This window comes from Empidonax traillii, unplaced genomic scaffold (genome assembly GCF_003031625.1).
Source record: "Empidonax traillii isolate 1590-97213 ecotype Southwest subspecies unplaced genomic scaffold, ASM303162v1 scaffold44:size1908036, whole genome shotgun sequence".
Classification (NCBI taxonomy): Eukaryota; Metazoa; Chordata; class Aves; order Passeriformes; family Tyrannidae; genus Empidonax; species Empidonax traillii.
The window spans coordinates 1,798,425-1,816,982 of record NW_020955237.1 but is presented as its reverse complement, the minus strand read 5'-3'; the positions used below and the strand labels follow the sequence as shown (position 1 = coordinate 1,816,982).

Below are 18,558 nucleotides of genomic sequence, written 5' to 3'. Positions count from 1 at the left end.
TTTTTTTTTCTTTTTTTTTCTTTTTTTTTCTTTTTTTCAGACTTCTCAAACTTCAGTACCTGGATTTCTCAAACTGCACAGTGTCTGTTGCAGATCTCCAGAGTGTTCTTTGTCTCTGTGAAAGACTGCAGAACCTCAGCTTGGAGGGACTAGTGCTTTCTGACAACATCATCAAGTGAGTGGCACATTTGGGAATATTCAGTAAATACCTTGTGTTTGGTGCCATCATTTTGTGCAGGCTAGTGAAAGAATGCAGTGGAGAGTTCTTCATTGTGGAGTCCATTGAAATGGCCAGTTTTAGGCACCTAACAGGACAAGCTGGCTTGCTAGATGAGCTGCCTCTTTCTATCCTCCAAGAGATGAAGCACCCCTATAGAAAAGTGTGTCTTTTTTGTTTTTTCCAATTCCCCAAAGTAGGAGGAGGTTGGAGAAACTGCTCATCTCTCTAGGGTTTGTGTCCATTGGCTGTTCCCACATCCAAGCTGTACAGCAGAGCTACTTTTATTTTCTCATTTTTGTGCTCCCAAGAGAACTGTGTGTTTGGTAGGCAGGTTCCTTTCTGTTATAAGGGCTCTGGGTGGCTCTCCCACCAAATGCTTATTGGGCTTCTGCACTATTGCTCACTTCTTTGTTGAACTTCACTTTGAGGTCCTGGAAAATTACAGATTCTGTCAAGCAGATGAACCATTTTTTTGGTTGTACTGAAAAGACACTCATGGCTGTGCAGTCATCCTCCTGTTCAGTCACATCAGGTGATTGTGGAGGTGCCAGGGCCATAGGTCAGATGGCAGAGATTCTGGCTGTCTTACTTTCTGATGCCTTCCTCACTCCAGAGAGGGGGAACCAGACACAAATCAGTATAGTTTGGCTTTTGATACCAGGTGAAAACTATGGGAAAATTGCATACTAATCAGGCATTAATGATGGAATTTTATTGCTTTGTGTACAAATGTAGATACTGGGTTAAGTTTTTCCAGGTTTTGCCACATGCATGTCTGTTCTAGTCTTGCAAACAAATGCGCTCAGAGGATGCTATTTGGACATGTTTTGTTGTAGAGTAACCTCTCTCTTGCAGGAGGATGACATCAGAAACAGGATTGTTGCTTTGCCTTTTGTTGAGGCATAGTCATCTCTGATAAGATATGGTGTGTGTTTATTGGCATACAACAGAAGAAGGTGAAAAGAAATCTTTTCCTTGTAAACTTGGTAGTTTATAAACATGCAGACTTGTCAGGAATGTCAAGTAAATAGACAGGTATCCCTTTTAATGTTGTGCTTTGATTCAGCAAGCACAGAGTTGAGACCCTTAGTGACTCAGGTTTGTCAGTTGATTAAAGATGCAGTACTGCTTGTTTAGTAAGTCACTCCGAGCCTGGGATCTTAGATCTTAAAAATAATCACATATCCTAGCAATGCAAGTGATGTTCCAACATTTAAATTTTATCAGACTTTTTTTTTCTCTCCCCAGGAGCATTGCTAGGAATCCCAATTTGATACGATTAAATCTTTGTGGGTGCTCAGGGTTCTCTGCAGAAGCCTTGGAGATGATGTTGAGCAGCTGCTCTGTGTAAGACAAAACCAGTTTTTGCTGTTCCTGCTTAGTGCTATTCCTGAGAAAAAAGATCCTTTTTATTTTTTTCCCTTGGGCATCCCAGTTGTACTTGTATCTAACACCTTTGCTTTTTTTTTATGTGCCTGTTTCTGTTCCTAAATGCCTAACAGTTGAATATTAGCAGAATAATCTGGTAGTTTCTTTCTATCAAGCTATTTTCTTCCTTAATAGCAAAGATACGTTTTGGTAGTTTTTCCTTAGTCATCCTTGTTGGTCATTAAACCCCATTTATGTCCTGTACATTTGATTTTCTAAACGAAAACAGGATGTGATTCTCACAAAGTGAAAGTTTGTGTTTTAAAACTGGAAAGTGGAGTCCTCGAGCTCTCTTTGCAATCACAGTACGGCGTGAATGCCAGAGAATACTACCTTTCCATGGTAGAATAATCCTTCAGTAACCTTCTAGTTCATGAAGCGCTGTGTTCAGATTGACAGCTCTTCAGAGATTAAACCATCTGCTGGCAGGAAGTCATTGAACTGAGCCCCAGTGAGTCTGGGATTTATATCCCAATCTTTCTGCTGACTTCCTGTGACATGCTAGACAATGTATTTAATCTTTCCTTCTGCAAAAGCATGTTTTTTAATCAAATTGCAAGTTAATGGGCAGCGAAAGCTTTAATCTTTCTTGTTGCTTGGTCTGGTTACTTGGAGCATGAGCTCTTTAGAGGATGGCAGTCTGTGCAGTGCACAGTGAATAGCAGATGGCAAACCTGATCCTGGGAATGCTAGTGGCAATTTAACTGTTTTTTCATTTACGTAGAGATTGCCAGCTAAATGCTGTAGTTGTGCATTCACTGTGTCTTTGTCCTATGGTTACAGCTACACCACCTGCACACAGAACAATACTTTGTCCAACCCCATGGTGATAGGCTATAGATAAACAAGCACGTAAAGAGAGTTAAGCTCACAGCATGACCCAATGTTTATATAAAACTATAAAGTATTTTATGCTAATTAGGATTAATTGGTCATCTGACCAGCGCTAATGATTGGATAGTGTTTTTTCCTTTCAATGTGACCATCTGCTCAGTAGTAACAGATTCAGGTCACAAACTCTGATGAAAAGCCAGTGTCTCCCTGTGGCAGCCCTTCACTTCCTAAGACAGTGAGTCATTCCAGGTGGAATGGGTTTTGGGAAGTCACTCTAGTCCCTTGTCCAGATCAGGATCTAAAATTAGCACTGGCCAGGTTGATAAGGACTTTTTCTGGTTGGATCTTGAAAATATCCAAAGACAGATTCTGCTGGGTAACCTGCTCCAATAATTAGTGCTTAATCATTGTCATAGCAGAATTTCTACTCATGAATAGTTGGTAGTAGGTGTGTTACAAGTATTTCCTTTAAAAGCATCAACTGTAATAGCAAATATCAGAACTTGAACTGCAGTTCATTCTTGTTAACTACTCTTTGTTCATTTGTATTTAGGCTGGAGGAGCTGAACTTGTCCTGGTGTGACTTCACAGCCACACATGTCAAATCAGCAGTCAGTCACATTACTTCACAAGTCAACCAATTAAATTTAAGTGGATATAGAGAGAATCTACAAATAGCAGGTAAATAGCAGCATGACAAATATTTATCCCACTGTGGGATAAAGCAACAGATTTTATATTTTCTTCTAGTTGGCATCCACTCTCTGTAAAAAAACCCCATGTATTAACACTGATTTTTATGCTCTGTATAGCTTGAAGTTGTTGGTATCAGGAATTTTACTCCTAGCTCAGTCAAGAAGGGTGAGATGATTTTTCTTCTGAATTTAAAAACAGTCAGGTAAAAGCTCATTTCATCTTCAGTTGAAAGGTATAGCCCTTACTTCTGAAGTAAGTCCTGGAAGCAGAACTTTGTGTTCCACTGTGAATTAGCCCCCCAGATACTGTTCCTGGAGCTTTCCTAAAGTTCCTAGTGTTGTGGCTGCTGAAAGCATCTTCCAAAAGAGAGTAGTCACAGTAACTGCTTGAGTTTCAGACTGACATACAGGTGCCAGTTAATTGAAAGGCAAATAATCTCAGTAATCAACCTTTAACTATTTACTTGCTAATAGTTCTAGGAGGAGAAGTTGTGTAAAGTTGGAGGGTAATAGAAAATGGAGATAAATCTAGATTTGGGGAGAGGATACAACAAAACAAGACATGAAAAGTGATATTGCTTTGGTGCTAAAGAGAAATTAATTTTCTCAATGAGTGAATTTGACAATAGGGCACTAGCTGAAATGCAGGTGGTGACCTCTCTTATTTCTCTTTTTAACATCACATAGACCCCGATATGTCTTCTCCTTGTGGGGATATATGGAAATCTTACCTCAGCCCCAAACCCACAAACAAATATGGTACATAATCTCGTTCACAACAAGAATTTAAACTTTCTGTTGATTGGACCGTTAGAGACAACGTGCTGTTCTCTTCTGTTTGCCAAACACTGACTTCACTCTGTTACAGTGCAATTTATATGGCATAAGGCTTGATTAGCACATTAATCATCACCATTTAGATATTGTTTTCTTTAGTTTTTGCACATGAATTCTGAAATACAAAAGCTTTCTCACATGTTGTTTAGCACCTTGCTAGTAACAGTGGCTTCTAGGTGGTATCTGAGCCATGGGTGAGTCAATGCTATTTGCACACAATGAAAAGGTCTCAAGAATTTACAGTTTAAATCAGGAAAACTATTAACTTTTTGTCATGAGGAAAAAACTTTCTGTGGGTAAAAGTAAGGATGCCTAAACTTGGTGCTCTGAAAGGGTGTTTCATGTGTGGAAAATTCTGTTACTTTTTCACTCCATGCAAGTATTTCAGGTATCTCTCCATTATTATGTCTTGGTAGATTTCACAGAAATATCACTTGAATTACTCCCTTGCTAAGTTGATGGTGCAACTGACTTTTAGGGACACTTCACTGAACTAAATGCAACTGTTTTGCTGAGGATTAAAAGAAGTCCATGTTAGGTATCTTGATAGGCAGTCTGTATGCTGGAAGTCTTAAGCACAAATCTTTTAAACAAAAAGTTGTGCTTTAGCTGTGGGGTTCTAGCAGAGAAGATGCAAATGGAACATATATGGAAGGGAGTAGGCTGGATAAAGCATGTTGTCTTGTTTCTGAAAGGTAGACTGACTCTGTGTAACTCTTTTCAGATGTGAAAACACTGGTGGAAAGATGTCCTTTTCTTGTCCATTTAGATCTCAGGTAAGACCTGTGCACCTAGTCCTTAAATCCTTAACTCCTTGGCAGGAGTTCTGCTGCAGAGTATCTGTGTGAAGAGAAACTCCTGCTTTGCTTGCCCTTCAGTGAAAATCAAAATTCCTCCCCTCACAACGCATACACACTAGAGATGGGTTGCTTCCATACTGAGCAAAAACATACTTCAGTGGTAGAAGTTGATGTTTATTAAATTTCTTGGCCTGAATTTTGGAAATATGGAATTTACTGCTGCCTTATACTTAAGCCTTTATTTAATGTGCTCTTCTGTACAGCGACAGCATGATGTTAAAGCCTGAGTGCTTCCAGTATTTTCGACAACTCATGTTCCTCCAACATCTTTGTCTTAGTCGGTGTTATCAGATATCACCTGCTGCCTTGGTGTAAGTAGTCTCCAAATAGTTTTGGTTTGCCACTCATGCAGAGGGGAAGTTAATTTAAACTTGCTTTATTTTAGGTTTAGAATTGCACGTACTTTTTTGAAAAGCTTGCTGGTGTGAGGAATTGTGAGTAAAACTGAGATAAAATAACCTGCTATAGCATGGACTAGGACTGCTAGAGCATGTACCTTTTGAGAATCCAGACTGGAACTAAACGTGTCTGAGATAATCTCTCAGTGATACCAATCTGCACTGATGGAACTGGCAGCTCCATGCATGCATTAGTGGCATTTTACCAATGGTACTCATTAGTGGAACTGGAGTTTCCAGTCCTGCCAGTGACCAGTATTGATGTCAGCACTGGACTTTCAACTATGCAGCAAGGTTTTGGAAAAGCTGGCAGAGTTGACAGTACCTGTTGACTAGCTAACCTCTGTGTTTTTTTTGTGAGCACCTTTATATGTAATTGATTGCAACTGAATCAGAGTTACTTGTTAAGGGGGGTTTTCCTGCCTTTTACTAGCATCGAAGCTTTCAATCTCAATACTTTCAGGAAGGATGTCAATCCAAAGGATGGTCAACAAGAAGAAAAAAGACCGTGACTGGAACAGGACTAGTAAAAATGGGCATCTGAAGAACCTTTCCTTGTAGCAGTGTGTGCTTGAGCCTTTTGACTTTGTCCAATACTTGCTTATACATACACAGGCCATCTGATGATTGGGAAAATGTAAAGCATTCAAGAAGCCAGGGCTGGATACTCACCAAAACATTGCCAAAAATTGGAAACTGATAGTACCTAGGGCTTGTTTCCTCTAAGCCATACCCTGAAAACTTCATCTGGGGCAATTTATTCCCTGTGTTCTAAATTGTAAAGTCCAGAGAAATGAAAGGGGAAGAACCAGTTTGTTTTCATTCTGTGAGAGAGAAATCAGCAAAAAATAATTTATTCATGAAGTATCAGGAGAGAATGAGTTTCAATGAAGTGTGTTTAAGTAGTTACCCTCTTCTAAAAATTAGTAGAAATGGAGTTCTCCAGTTTGGGTGCAGACTGAAAAAAAGAAAAAAATGTTTTTAGTTTCATGATCAATTTCATATTTTTCTAGAGAACTTGGTGAAATTCAAACGCTGAAGACGCTGCAGGTGTTTGGGATAGTGACTGACAGCTCCCTGCAGCTCCTCGAGGAAGCACTGCCTGCAGTGAAGATCAATCGTTCTCACTTTACAACCATTGCAAGGCCCACTGTTGGCAACAAAAAGAACCATGAGATTTGGGGAATCAAATGCAGATTGACACTGAGAAATCCGAGTTTCTTATGATCATGTACAATGCACTGGATGCAATGGACACACTGTGCATTGAAGCTCCTTAGGAAACAAAAGTGCTGGAGCACCTTTAATCATAGTACTGTTGTTGTAAAAAGCATTCTAATTTGGTCTTACACCTTAATGTTGTTTCATAGTATTTTGTAGCATTGTTTGTACTTAAAGCCTTTAGAGATCTGATGATCTGTGAGCAATTGTAGAATTTTTGAGGCTTTTTTTTTTTTTCTTTATACAGGGGATCTTTGAAAAATACTATGAAACAATCACTGTAATTAAACAATGCCAGCCTCTAGCAACTGTTGCAAGTTCTGATGCAGCTTTTATTGCACTGCACTAAAGTGTTCTAAAGGTGCTTTTGGTTAATTCTTCCTGGAAGAGTTAACTCCTGGAACAGCTTGCAGAGGTGCTAGATATCTTAATAAGGTTTATTAATGAATTTGCAGAGCTCAAAGTGAGTAAGATATTAAATCTATTCAACTACTTAATTGAACAAGATGCACAGTAGGATGAGAAGCTGTGAGCACAACAGAGGACTGAGTCTGAATTAATCAAACTTGAAAACAGTAAATTGGGGATGTCTACACTAAAGCAGCTAAGAGAGCTCAATACCATACAAGTTAGGAAGTAGCATAAATGAGCTACAGTGAAGTTTTTACTTAGCAGGCCACAAATGATACTTTTGTCTTTTGTATTGTGCGCTGTTAGCAAAATACAGCCTGAGAAGCCCATTCAGAATCAGCATCTGTAAAAATAGATGTTGGTTATCCATGCTGGTTTCACGTGGTCGTGCTAGGTTTTCTGATGAAATGTAACAGAACCTTCGTGTAGCTTCTGTGTCTGATCTCAGACAAAACTTCCTCCAAAGAGTAAGATCTTTCAACTGCAACTGATATAGTGGTAGAAATCTTACTGGAGGAAGGCTTAAATGGTTCTAGATATGACCAAAAAAAAACTAAATCATGGGACTGCAGCACAAGATTGCTAGAGGGAAGAGATGCTTTGGTGCTAGCAAGAAACATGAATTTTTCTTTTGTAATAGTTTATGTTTGTAGTAGCACTTCACTTTTTGTATCTGTATCACTAACCACTGTTGTCTAGTGTGGATTTTTTTTTTTTAAATCATAGGAAAAGCTGAGTAACTGTCCAAAAAAATTTTAAAAAACCAAACCAAATAAAAGGATAGGAGCAAGTAATGACTCTAAATGAAACTTTCATCTGCATCTATTATCAGGGTCCTTGTGCTTACGCCTAGAATCTTTCAAAAGGTGTTCTAGCTGATCAGTTCTAGGGCAAAACGTGGACCCTGTGTCGGGCATAAATATGCTCTTGTTGTTTGCAGGAATGCAGTCAGCAAGCAGGTGAATTTATTCATGGATGTTTTAGGAGTAGCCTACAGCATTACTACAGGACTATTGTGTAGGTACAGTTTTTCCCATTCAGTCTGAAGAAAAGCATTCAGGTATTAATTATCTGGTGATGCAGAACACCTTATTGTGGAAAGATTGTATGAGTACTAGAATTTGATATTTAATTTGACTTTCTAGAGTATAGTAAATAAAACACATAATCATGCTAATCTGTTTAAAGTTGTTTTGGTTTTTATTCAATTTACCAGTGTAAGTAACAGCTGATTCTCTAATGGGCTTGTGTCCCTTACAAAGGCATTGATGGGCAACATACATTGTGAAAACTGGAGAAGTGAGGGGATTTGGATATTCTACTGCTTCACCGTTTGCTGCCTTAGTTTTAAGCCTTAAATTACTTTAAGAAAAAAAGTAAATCTTTGCAGCCCAGCACTTCTCCCTGTGCACAATGTTAACTCCATGCACCTTTCTTGCATTTAATAAAGATCTAAGAAATTGCTATGTTGTACAATATGACTGATGGATGGGAGAACGTTTTCCCTAATTTCCCACCAACTTTGTGTAAACGGTTACAAAGAGGGGAATTTGTCCAACCAGTGTGTAAACTGGTGTTTTAGAGGACAGGGGGTTTATCATGAATACATTTAGCATTTACTATACTATGCTTTAAACCCTATACAGAACTGGGAGAGGAGTATGGGTTTAATTACATAGAATAGCCCTGAACTACTTGCAGCTAGCAGGTTCAGTGTTGGACTATCACTCCTCTCTTGGTTATAGTGGCAGCTGTAGCAGACACATAATGGAAGTCCCTGGGGTTAAGGTGCACCACTGACCTTTTACTAATTGAAGTTGTTTTCTCACTCTGTGTAGTTCATACCAAAAACTGCTACGTAGCAGTCTCTGCATTATACGTAAAAGCTGAGTGCATGAAACAAACTTTTGAAGGTGGAAATAAGGCACAGGAGAGCTTCATTTATCAATTAACCTTTTCATTTTTATTACATAATGTATAAACACCACGTGGAGAGGAGAAAAAAAAAAAAGGGCAAAGAATGACAGGTCTAGTTTAGCAGAACACCATGTGGACTGGCACTAAATGAAAAGACCATGGATTTGGACTCAGCAGGTAGAAGAGGTGCAAAGATCACTGCCAGTCCATGCAGATTAAATCAGTGTTAAACCAATACTCTGTCCTGTCATGGAATACTGTCTACCAGGTAAATTGTACTGTAATCCCTTGCAATAAAGGATCCTTAGAAAGTGTCCTACAATAAAAAAGGTAGCTGCTTCTTAGTATAGATTTCTGAATCATCCTAATTAACTTAAGCATTCACCAGTAAATGCTTCAACAGAAGTGCAATTAAATTATAGACAAAACCAGTAGAGGCCACTCATGAGTAAGTCAGGCTTCCATTTTGCTAAGTTAGGAATTTGTGAAAACTTACTAAGTCCTAAACCAGATCATATTTTGGATCTGTCAGGCCTGAAAACACTGTCTTTTAGTCTTGACATTCATAATAAGGAATGGCAGGCATGTTTAAGAGGTATGCTTACTGATCAGACTAATCAGTCTCCATTAAAACATCACAGCACACAAATATCTAAATCAGCAGGGGATGACATTTCTGACATAATTTGTCTATGCAGGTGTTCAATACCTAAATCTGATCTAACAGTGGCAAACTCCTAGGAAGTAATAAATTAGTGTTAATGGCATTGGTGGGTTTGGGAGTTTAACAGCATCTTGACAGGTGTACTAGATAGAGGCACATAAACCATCCCTAACTGGTTACCGATGGAGTGACAATAACTAAAACCCCCTAGTTTGTGTGCACACAACTTAAGAAAGATTAGTCTTTCACATCTTTACCTTTAGAAAAGTTTTGCAGATTTTCTTGAACATTAAAGGCTTTATTCTGACAGCTCCTGAACTTTGTTCATAAATTTTGAAAGCCTATTTGGCTACTTTTATTTTCCCCTCTGGCTCTGCAATCATGATAGCCAGACAGTGTAAATAATTCACTCTGCAGCACACTTAAAGGCAAAATGTACACAAACAGTGATAGCTTATTCAGAAATCTCCATCAGTATCACATTTTCCTAGAACTGAATGGTCAAATTTCCTCCAAATTATGTTTTGATTTTGTATTCGCTCGAGTCGTAGAAGGAAGAAATCCTTTATCCACTTCCTCCACCTATAAAGCGCAGTTCACGTTTTGCAAGTGGCAGTAAGTATACTGTTTGGCCACACTGGAGAACATTTCCATTAGACCTGAGAACATCTGTTACAGAAGTCTCTCTGTTCAAAAGTAGTTTAAAGACAACTCACTTTTGGGAGCTAATTTGTAGTAGACAGGACAAAACATACTTTTTTCAAGTCATGTAGTAGAAGAGTTCCTGCTGTAGTAATATTCACTTTGTCAAATTCTGCCCTCTCTTGTATGCAGAGTTATCAGCACATACTTTAAAAGGCAGTCACAGTTTATAGTTTCTCCAAAACATTATTTAAAAAATCACTTTCTCTTCTATAATCAGAGCTTTTTTTTCTGCTGTCAACTTGCTTACCTAACATGAGCAGAGACATGTAAAATTCATTTGTTGCCAGTTAAATATCAGTAGAATTCAGCATAGGATTGGAACTTTCTGGGGAAGATAAAAACACATGGTGAGAAAAGTGGAAGACATAGGTATTAACTTGTGCTCCAACTCCTAGTACCCAGGATATCTCATTCTTCTTTAATTATAAGAAATTCATAACCTAAAATTCCAAACCTTTCAACTTAATAAGGACAAATACCTTTCTTAATGATAGCCATCACATGCACTATTGTGACTGAACACCTGTTTGCCAGTTAATCCACTCAGGGAAGGAATCTATCTTACTTCAACATGATTTCTATAATTTGTATATTCCCACTGAAGGGCTTAAAGAAACCTTTGGGTTTTAAGTCCCTCTCTAGCCAGACAGAAAAAGTAAAAGCTACCTCATTCAAGATGTACTAAAGCAGACTTTTACTTTTGATATAAGCCTACAAAGTAGAAAAAATACTGGAAGAACAAAAAAAAAATGCCACAAGTTGTATGAAACTACAAAGTTGTACAATTTTTGAAAAGCATACAAAAGGTTTGTATTTCCATTTCTATTACATCAACATCATGGTTTACCAAAATCTATATATCCTTGCATCAAATTGCTAGATCGACAGTCAGCTTTTCTACAAAAGTGTATGTATGAAGGTACTTAGTTTCATCAGTCCCAGACTGTTACTAAAAAACTGTACATCTGAATATTTAATGCTACTGACTTAATACTTGAACCCAACTACCTGTGTTTAAAAAGCTGTTCTTTCTTACAGGTTAAAATGTCAATTTTTACTGAAGTTAGAGGTAACACTTCAGATACATTTCTTTTACACCAGATGCAAAAAGAGCTTAAATATCAGGCTTATGTTTCCCCAACCCAAAGGAATGAAAAGCATTTCAAGCTTCCTCTAAATGCTCTTGCATCTGAAAAAGCCAACATCCAGTATAATGCAGCATTGTGATATCCCCATGGTTTCCCTCTATGGATCCATAAATGTTTCAGCAGAAGACATGAGGGTCCTTCATTCTTCCAGCAGAACAGTGCACAGTGCATCCTCTGTGTCAATCAGTATCGACGCTATCGCCCCGTCATTGAACTCAAAAGATGTTCCTCCATCCACAACCATACAGGCATCCCAACAGCGGGAACGGACACAGACTCTGCAAAAACCCGAGAACTCAGTTTTCACAAAACAGCTCAAACATTTCATTATTTCACAGAAGCACTCAATAATAAGACTGATTTTTGGCCCTTCTTTTGCATGGGCCAACAAATGCTTCATCACATACTTAGAGAACCATTTAGCGAGTTACCAAGCACTAGAACCGCCCCCAGTTATCACTGCTTTGTGTGGATGTAGCAAAGAGTCAAGGACTTGTTCAAATAATTGCTCCCAGAGTCTGAGAACAGCCTATAACTTAATACTTAGTGTTGAAAACTGCAGTTTAGGTGTATTTTTTTTAAAGAAAACACTTTAATCTTCACAGAAAAGTTTTCAATTAATCTATGATTCTAAGGCATTGTCTTCATATTAAGTGAAACATACAGTTTCAACTAGCAATGCTTGAGATTCGAATAATTTGTATATTAATATAGGCTATGTTGTTACATGAATCATTCAGAGAAAAGGAAAGTAATTTCAAACACAAAGATGAAGGTCAGAATGCTTGTCAGACAACTTCATGAATAGGTACTGCAGCATATTGCTGTCAATATTAGTCTGACTACACTACTGTAAAGCTAAGAAATTTAAATCTAAGATTATAAAATTTAAGGCCTCTCTTTTAGAACCAGACAAGACAGAATAAAGCTACTAACCACCTTTGTCATCACTTACCTTTAAAAGGAATATTAACCATTGAAATTTATCCCTTCATGCAGAAAATGAGAACGCTATTAAGTAATGAGATATTGGTCTATACAATGTTCTGATATTCAAAGTTTAATCAACAATTATGCAGTGACTTAGATTTTCAGGAAGACACATCTCCCAGAAATATAAATAGCTTTATGACTTGGTTATACAATGTTGTTGTAACACTGATGTGGCTCAAAAGAAGAATTTGGGTCCCCTTCAGGTCAGAGCTCCTTTAGACATTTGTTTTGATATAAAAGGTTGAATTAACATTTAATTAATACTGAAATACTGTATGGTTTTCAATTGTTTATGTTACTGTTTATATGTTCAGTTATTCTGAACATATCACTAGCAGTTGTACATCTTTTTATTTAATTGTGGCAAACTCCACAAAAATCAAAAAATCATTTAGATTGTAAAAGATGTGAAAAATCATTGAGTCCAACCATTAAACTAACACTACAGACTCCCACCACTACAACTGTGGCCCTAAGTGCTTTTAAATAATTCCAGGGATGATGATCCTCTTCCAGGGATGATGATTCCACTAATTCACTGGGCAGCTACTTCACTCTACTAAGTTCCAGAGCTTGACAGCCCTTTCTATGAAGAAAATTTTCCTAATATTCAATCTAAACCTCCACTGGCAGAAGAGCCCCAAGTTAAAATGATTAATTACCAAATAATTCAGTTTGGAAGGGCAACCTTCTACTCAAAGCAGACTTTACTTCAAAGACAGGTTAGGTTGCTTAGGGCCTTGCCCAGGCAAATTTGAGTATCTCCAGGGATAGTGATAGCACAACCTCCAGACAACCTGCTCTACCACCTGATTACTCTCACTGTGAATATTTTTTCTTCTTTTTTTAATCAGAATCTTACATCCTATAAAATCACAGCTGTTGCCTCATATTCTGCTCTGAAAAGAGTTTAATTCAGCCTCCTCTGTAACTGTACTTTGGCAGCTGAAGACAGCAACTGGCTCCCCCAGCTCAGTCTTGCCTCCTCCAGGCTACACAAAAGCACCCTTTGAGTCTCTCCTTTACACACAGTGTGTTCTGGCCCCTCATCCTCTCAGTAGCCCTTTCCTGAATTCACTCCTGTTTGTCAGCGCCTGTGTCTCATACTGAAGGAAATGGCACACAGTCAAGACTGAGCACAGCGAAATCCTTTTATTCTGTAAGACTGTGCATGGATCAAACATTAAATAGGCATAACACAACTAGGAAACATTTTCCTCCTGCTGTTATGAGAACAATACTCAAGCCACTCAAAACACAAACTGGATGTTGAAACACTTCAAGGGAAAGTCCTGGATTACTCATACTTTTTGACAAATACACAGAATGAAATAACTCTTCACTGCTGCAGCCAACACTTACTTTGAAGAGAAGCCACGCTGACGGCTACTTGAAAAAACCCTGTTTACAATAGGTTCTCGAACACTGAAAAACATCTTTGGTTCCTCTGGACTGTAAAGCAGAGACTCATTGAAATCATTTGTTACTGTAAACAGAGAAATCAGCCATTAGTTTTTACAGGGAAAATTACTCTCAGAAACACACATTCCTCCAGGAAAGAGTAGCTTCCCTACCAAAAGGGAATATTGAGTCTTGATAGATGTTTAATAGTCTTTACGGGCAAAAAAAAAAATTACTTTTACAGAATATTCCTTTCAGTTCTACTGCATGATGAACACTCAGCAGCGCTCTTAAGGCAATTAAATGTGTTGTTTCAATTGTGTATTAAATAAAGTGTTTCAAATCTTAGGTGAACTGAAATTTTCCTGAAGATCTATATATATACAGAAGTCTAAATAAGTGTTTTCACAGCAAGTAAGACATCTTTTGCCAAATGTGCCTCAATAACATTTGCAAAAAAGACTATTCTTATTGAAGGAGTGCTAAAATACTGAAAGCAGTGCAGAGTATTAAGAGTACAAACAAAATGGACTGGTCAAAGTTAAGACACTTTAAAGAAATCTTGCCTTTTTCACTGACCTTTTTGCACTAAGTCCGTGTTCAATGGCATATCCAAACTTCCACGCTTTTTCGCTGTTGAGTCAAGAGCAAGAGCCCCAGTCAGATAAGAGTACGTTTATATAAACTTGGCTAATAACGGCACACTATTCACTCACCGATCTTAAGGATCTCTTCAACAGCTTGATGTGCAACCTTGTTAATATTATAGGACCTAGACAGAGAAGTAGAAGTCGTTTGCTGGGCAGTACAATTTAGGAGAAAAAAAAATGCAAAAAAAACCCTCAAAATTTTGCATACAGACCAACAACTATGTTCAACATTTGGGAAAAAAAAAACAAACAATGAGATTAAGTGTGATACCAGTTTCTTCCAATAAAAAGTTTTAAATTAACTCTTGGTTTGGCATCTATCTGTGCCTTTGCAAACCTTAAAAATCCACTACCTGAAGTCTTCAGGAAAGAGCATGATACATGGAATGTAGTCTCCTTATCAATAATCCTTCTGCCTTAACCCAGTAACTGCTGTTTAAAGTCTAAAGTCTGCCTTAAAAAAACTGAAGCATGACCGTTCTACAGATTCAGTGTGTTCTTATCCCATCTATCCAACCCTTGCAATTTAATTGTCTGTTAGTTTTTGTTTATGAATCCAACATTTATGCACAAATATTTGTTTGTACCCTAAAGTGTGGGCTTGAATCTCTCAAGAACTGGCATATATAGAAAAAAGACAGTCAGACCAGACACTTCTGCATTTGACACATTTGGATGAAAAAGTCAACATAAAGCCTATCAGACCACAGAGTTGCTGAGCGTGGCTGTCCAAGGCTCCTTCTCTTACATGTACTGCCTACCTGCAAGCCTGATCAGATGCTGGCAAGAAATTGAGATGCACAGTTTGAAATTTTTCTCTCTCTCACCTAGATGTCCTTTTACACAAGTTTTGGCAGCTAAGGACAACACCTGGACATTTAAATGTCTCTCAGTCCAAGGAGGCTTGAAATTCCAGGAGAGTGAAGAGCCTCCAAACCACAGGGTAAGGAAGATCACTCCACAGGCTTGGCCTCAGTTTAGAGAAGTCCAGCAACACATACTGATCACAGCAATGGAGACGAGCAATCCTAGAGTTTGATCCCTGGTTCTGGGATTCCTCAGTCCAGAGTGTAGAAGCAAATGAAATGCGTAAGAACAGCACTGAATTAAGACTGTACTTTCCCAAGGTACTGAACCCTAGGAAAGTTTCCCTAGCAGTCTGCCAATTTCATCCTTGGCAGGCTCCAGGACTAAGTTATGCTGACTGAATACAAAATTCTGAATTACAATGAAGAGTAAAACCCAGTAACCATGGTTACAGCATGAATATTCATTTTCGAATTTCATTAAAAGCTTCTGTTGTAGTTCATCTTAGCCTGCCACATAAATCCAGGGCCTATTGTACAACTTAAAACTATGAGCACAAATAGATTTCAAGGCTTTCACTGTATATGTCCCTCACATCTCAAAACTAAGTTCATTAGACTTACATGCAGTACTGCAGCTTGTTTAAGCTGAAAAAATTATCTACCCCTTTGATTAAGCTAGCACAGTTCTGTGTAGATATGTTTCAGGAGAGTACTTGGGCAAATAGATTGTGCCTTGTCAATTAAATATGAAAGAAACAAGAGGCTTGAAAGGAGAATGGACAGTAGATGTGCTAGGGACAACTTAACACTGCTTCCAAGTACATGTTTTCCCATTCTTCTTAGAGCTTAGATTTTTATAAGTTTACTGAGCTACTTCATCTAAGTATTTCCATTTTAGCCAACAAGAGTAGTTCACAGATCATCCCAGTATGCTCTGCACGTCAGAGCAGAATCTTTTTCCCTCACCATTCCCAACCATTCATCTTCACGTGGCATTCACCAAAATTACATCTAAGGTAAATTTCTGTCTCAGTGCTGCAGCTCCTCACCCTTTCAATGCTTGTCTCCATACCTACAAGTAATGTGAGCTCTACTGTACTGATATGCCTGAGACAAATTTGAACCACACTGACAGTGAGAATATTTGATGTTCACTGACTTACCCACAGCCCAAAAGAGTCCCAACATGGACAAAATGCGTAAGCAAAATAGGTCCATCTAGCTTATCTGAAATTATATTTTATATCAAAGCAGCAACATGTACTTACCATGCTTTTGATCCTGTTCCAGTACACACATTAAGCCCTGAACTCTTCTGTTTTTCCCAAGGACCATCATCAACTGATATTTCATAATAGGAGGCCCTATGAAGCGAGAATTTAAAACTGGGTTTGCAGGACTTAAAGTTCTCCCTGAATAAGACAGAACACACAGCCTTATCAGGCACATAACAATTTAGAGGGGCTAGTTTCAAATCTGGATGTCAATTTCACAGGCTTTGCACAGTGTTTCCAATTTGACAGTTACTTCTAATACAGTGATTCCCTTCTCATATTAATTTATGCATAAAACCACCTCATGGTTTTGGTTCATCTAGGAATCACTTTGTATACAAGCAGGATATGTTGGACTTACAAATAAAATTGTAAATAATTACCTTCCTTGCATAATTGTTGCACTACTGAAAAGCTGTGTATATGCTACCATTAGGTCTCATTAAATTATGTCAGGGAACGCTAAGATGTAAGGCACTACAACCTAAGTAAGTAATAGCATGGCCTGAAGCTGAATTCTTGATCACTTCAATAATTAAAAATCCACTCCTTCAGGAACAGCTTTAAACCATCAGCAGGCTTGTATTTCTCTCCAGGGCAAATTCTTCCCAAAAAGGCAATGTACTATGTCTTGGGGTACAATCAGCTCCTGCATGTTCATGTATCAGGGACTGCTAATGTTAGGTCTAGAGGGGCCAGAGGGTTTCTCTCTATAAGCTTCAGAGCATTCAAGAGTTTGTTTATGAACTAAAGTTGCTGATGTTCATAGTGCCTGATGCAAACAGTATGATACAGCCTTCAGATTAGTAGGACCCTCTTAGAAAAACACCACATTCACTGTGTTATGCATGACTGAGTTTCACTTTTCTTAGTAAATGGACCTTACTGAGCTATTTTAGCTGAAGAATGTTTCAGTCTGGATCCACTAGGAATACAACTCTTAACTGTTTGGTGTCAAACAGTTTCTACTCTTAGTAACTTTTGTATTTTGTGTAATCACTCTTGAGAAAATGGGGAGATGAAAGAACTGGAAGTAAATTATTAACACAGGTGTACAGTTTGATTCAGTTTAAAATCATTTTTGCAAGGTGAGTCTGAAAGATTTTTTGATTTTTTTTTTCCTTCTGTTTCCTTGTTTTCTTCACGGACATGCAGATTAAGACCTTAGAAGCAGCTGCCAGTCATTTTGTATTAATAAAGAGCAAGCCTGTGTATTTGAACCTTGCAGAAGAGTCATCTCTGTGACATCATTATTTAAGTCTTCAAGTGTAAGGTCCTATTAACACAATATTTCTTTCTAGAGATTAGTTCCTACAGGCATTGTGTTCCCCAGTGGTTCTCAAATACACTGGAACCAAAGACCAATGTACTTGTGACACTCCAAGTGTTGGAAAACAACTTTGTGTTCCTCTATCACTGTCTGTTAAAGAAACTTCTCAAAATCTTGATAAAATTAGTAGAAAGCAAGATTTGTATCTCTTTGAGACTAATTCCTTCTGCCAGACTGAGACTGCAGTCTAGATGAAAGATAAAGCACTCATGGAACACTTATACTGTTTCCTGCAGCAATCAGTGTCCCAGGCACTGTACAAACACAAGCAGTTGTTACACTCTGAAGTGGTTTTTCTGTTGTTGTTGTTTGGGGGGTTTTTTAAGATAAAAAATAAATGGAAAAGGGATATAAAATACAAGTAAAAGTTTGGCCAAATCCTAACCAAGGATAATGTTTTATCTCTTTTACCACAGCCCCAGTCATATAACCCATATCCTTCTTATTGTTTGGCTGCCAAACACAGTGAAATTTATCCTGGGTAAGGTAGTACCACAAACTGATACAAACTTGTTTCTTAACACAAGGAAGTAAGTGTTTTCCCCCAGTAACAAAGCTTCTGCCAAAGGCAGGCCGATACCTTTGCTTCTAATGACAAAAAGGTAGGAAAAGGAGTACTTGGTCATGCTAAAACCTATTTCTGCTTAGTCGTGATAAAAGCTTACCAAAAGATATTTGACAAGAGATTTGGGAGAGAAGGCAGTTTAAGGATGGGTATTTAAATCTTCAATAAAGGGAAAACAAAACAGCCAGGGAAAGGGAA

The 18,558-nt window shown here is 38.1% G+C and overlaps 2 protein-coding genes across 2 annotated transcripts in view; one reads left to right on the top strand and one right to left on the bottom strand.

Moving 5' to 3' along the window:
• Window positions 1–6,750, top strand: part of SKP2 (S-phase kinase associated protein 2) — a 13,450-nt gene extending 6,700 nt beyond the window's left edge. The window contains exons 5-10 of the mRNA XM_027878726.1: window positions 41–175; window positions 1,469–1,567; window positions 3,036–3,163; window positions 4,739–4,790; window positions 5,078–5,185; window positions 6,286–6,750. Coding sequence (XP_027734527.1) covers window positions 41–175; window positions 1,469–1,567; window positions 3,036–3,163; window positions 4,739–4,790; window positions 5,078–5,185; window positions 6,286–6,499 — 736 coding nt within the window. The 3' untranslated portion in view covers window positions 6,500–6,750. The remainder of the gene's footprint in view (window positions 1–40; window positions 176–1,468; window positions 1,568–3,035; window positions 3,164–4,738; window positions 4,791–5,077; window positions 5,186–6,285) is intronic.
• Window positions 6,751–8,844: 2,094 nt separating this feature from the next.
• NADK2 (NAD kinase 2, mitochondrial) overlaps window positions 8,845–18,558 on the bottom strand; it is a 31,732-nt gene continuing 22,018 nt past the window's right edge. Inside the window, exons 8-12 of the mRNA XM_027878733.1 lie at window positions 16,460–16,603; window positions 14,449–14,504; window positions 14,312–14,365; window positions 13,694–13,817; window positions 8,845–11,616 (exon numbers count right to left, since the gene is read on the bottom strand). Of these exons, the coding sequence (XP_027734534.1) occupies window positions 11,478–11,616; window positions 13,694–13,817; window positions 14,312–14,365; window positions 14,449–14,504; window positions 16,460–16,603 (517 nt within the window). The 3' untranslated portion in view covers window positions 8,845–11,477. The remainder of the gene's footprint in view (window positions 11,617–13,693; window positions 13,818–14,311; window positions 14,366–14,448; window positions 14,505–16,459; window positions 16,604–18,558) is intronic.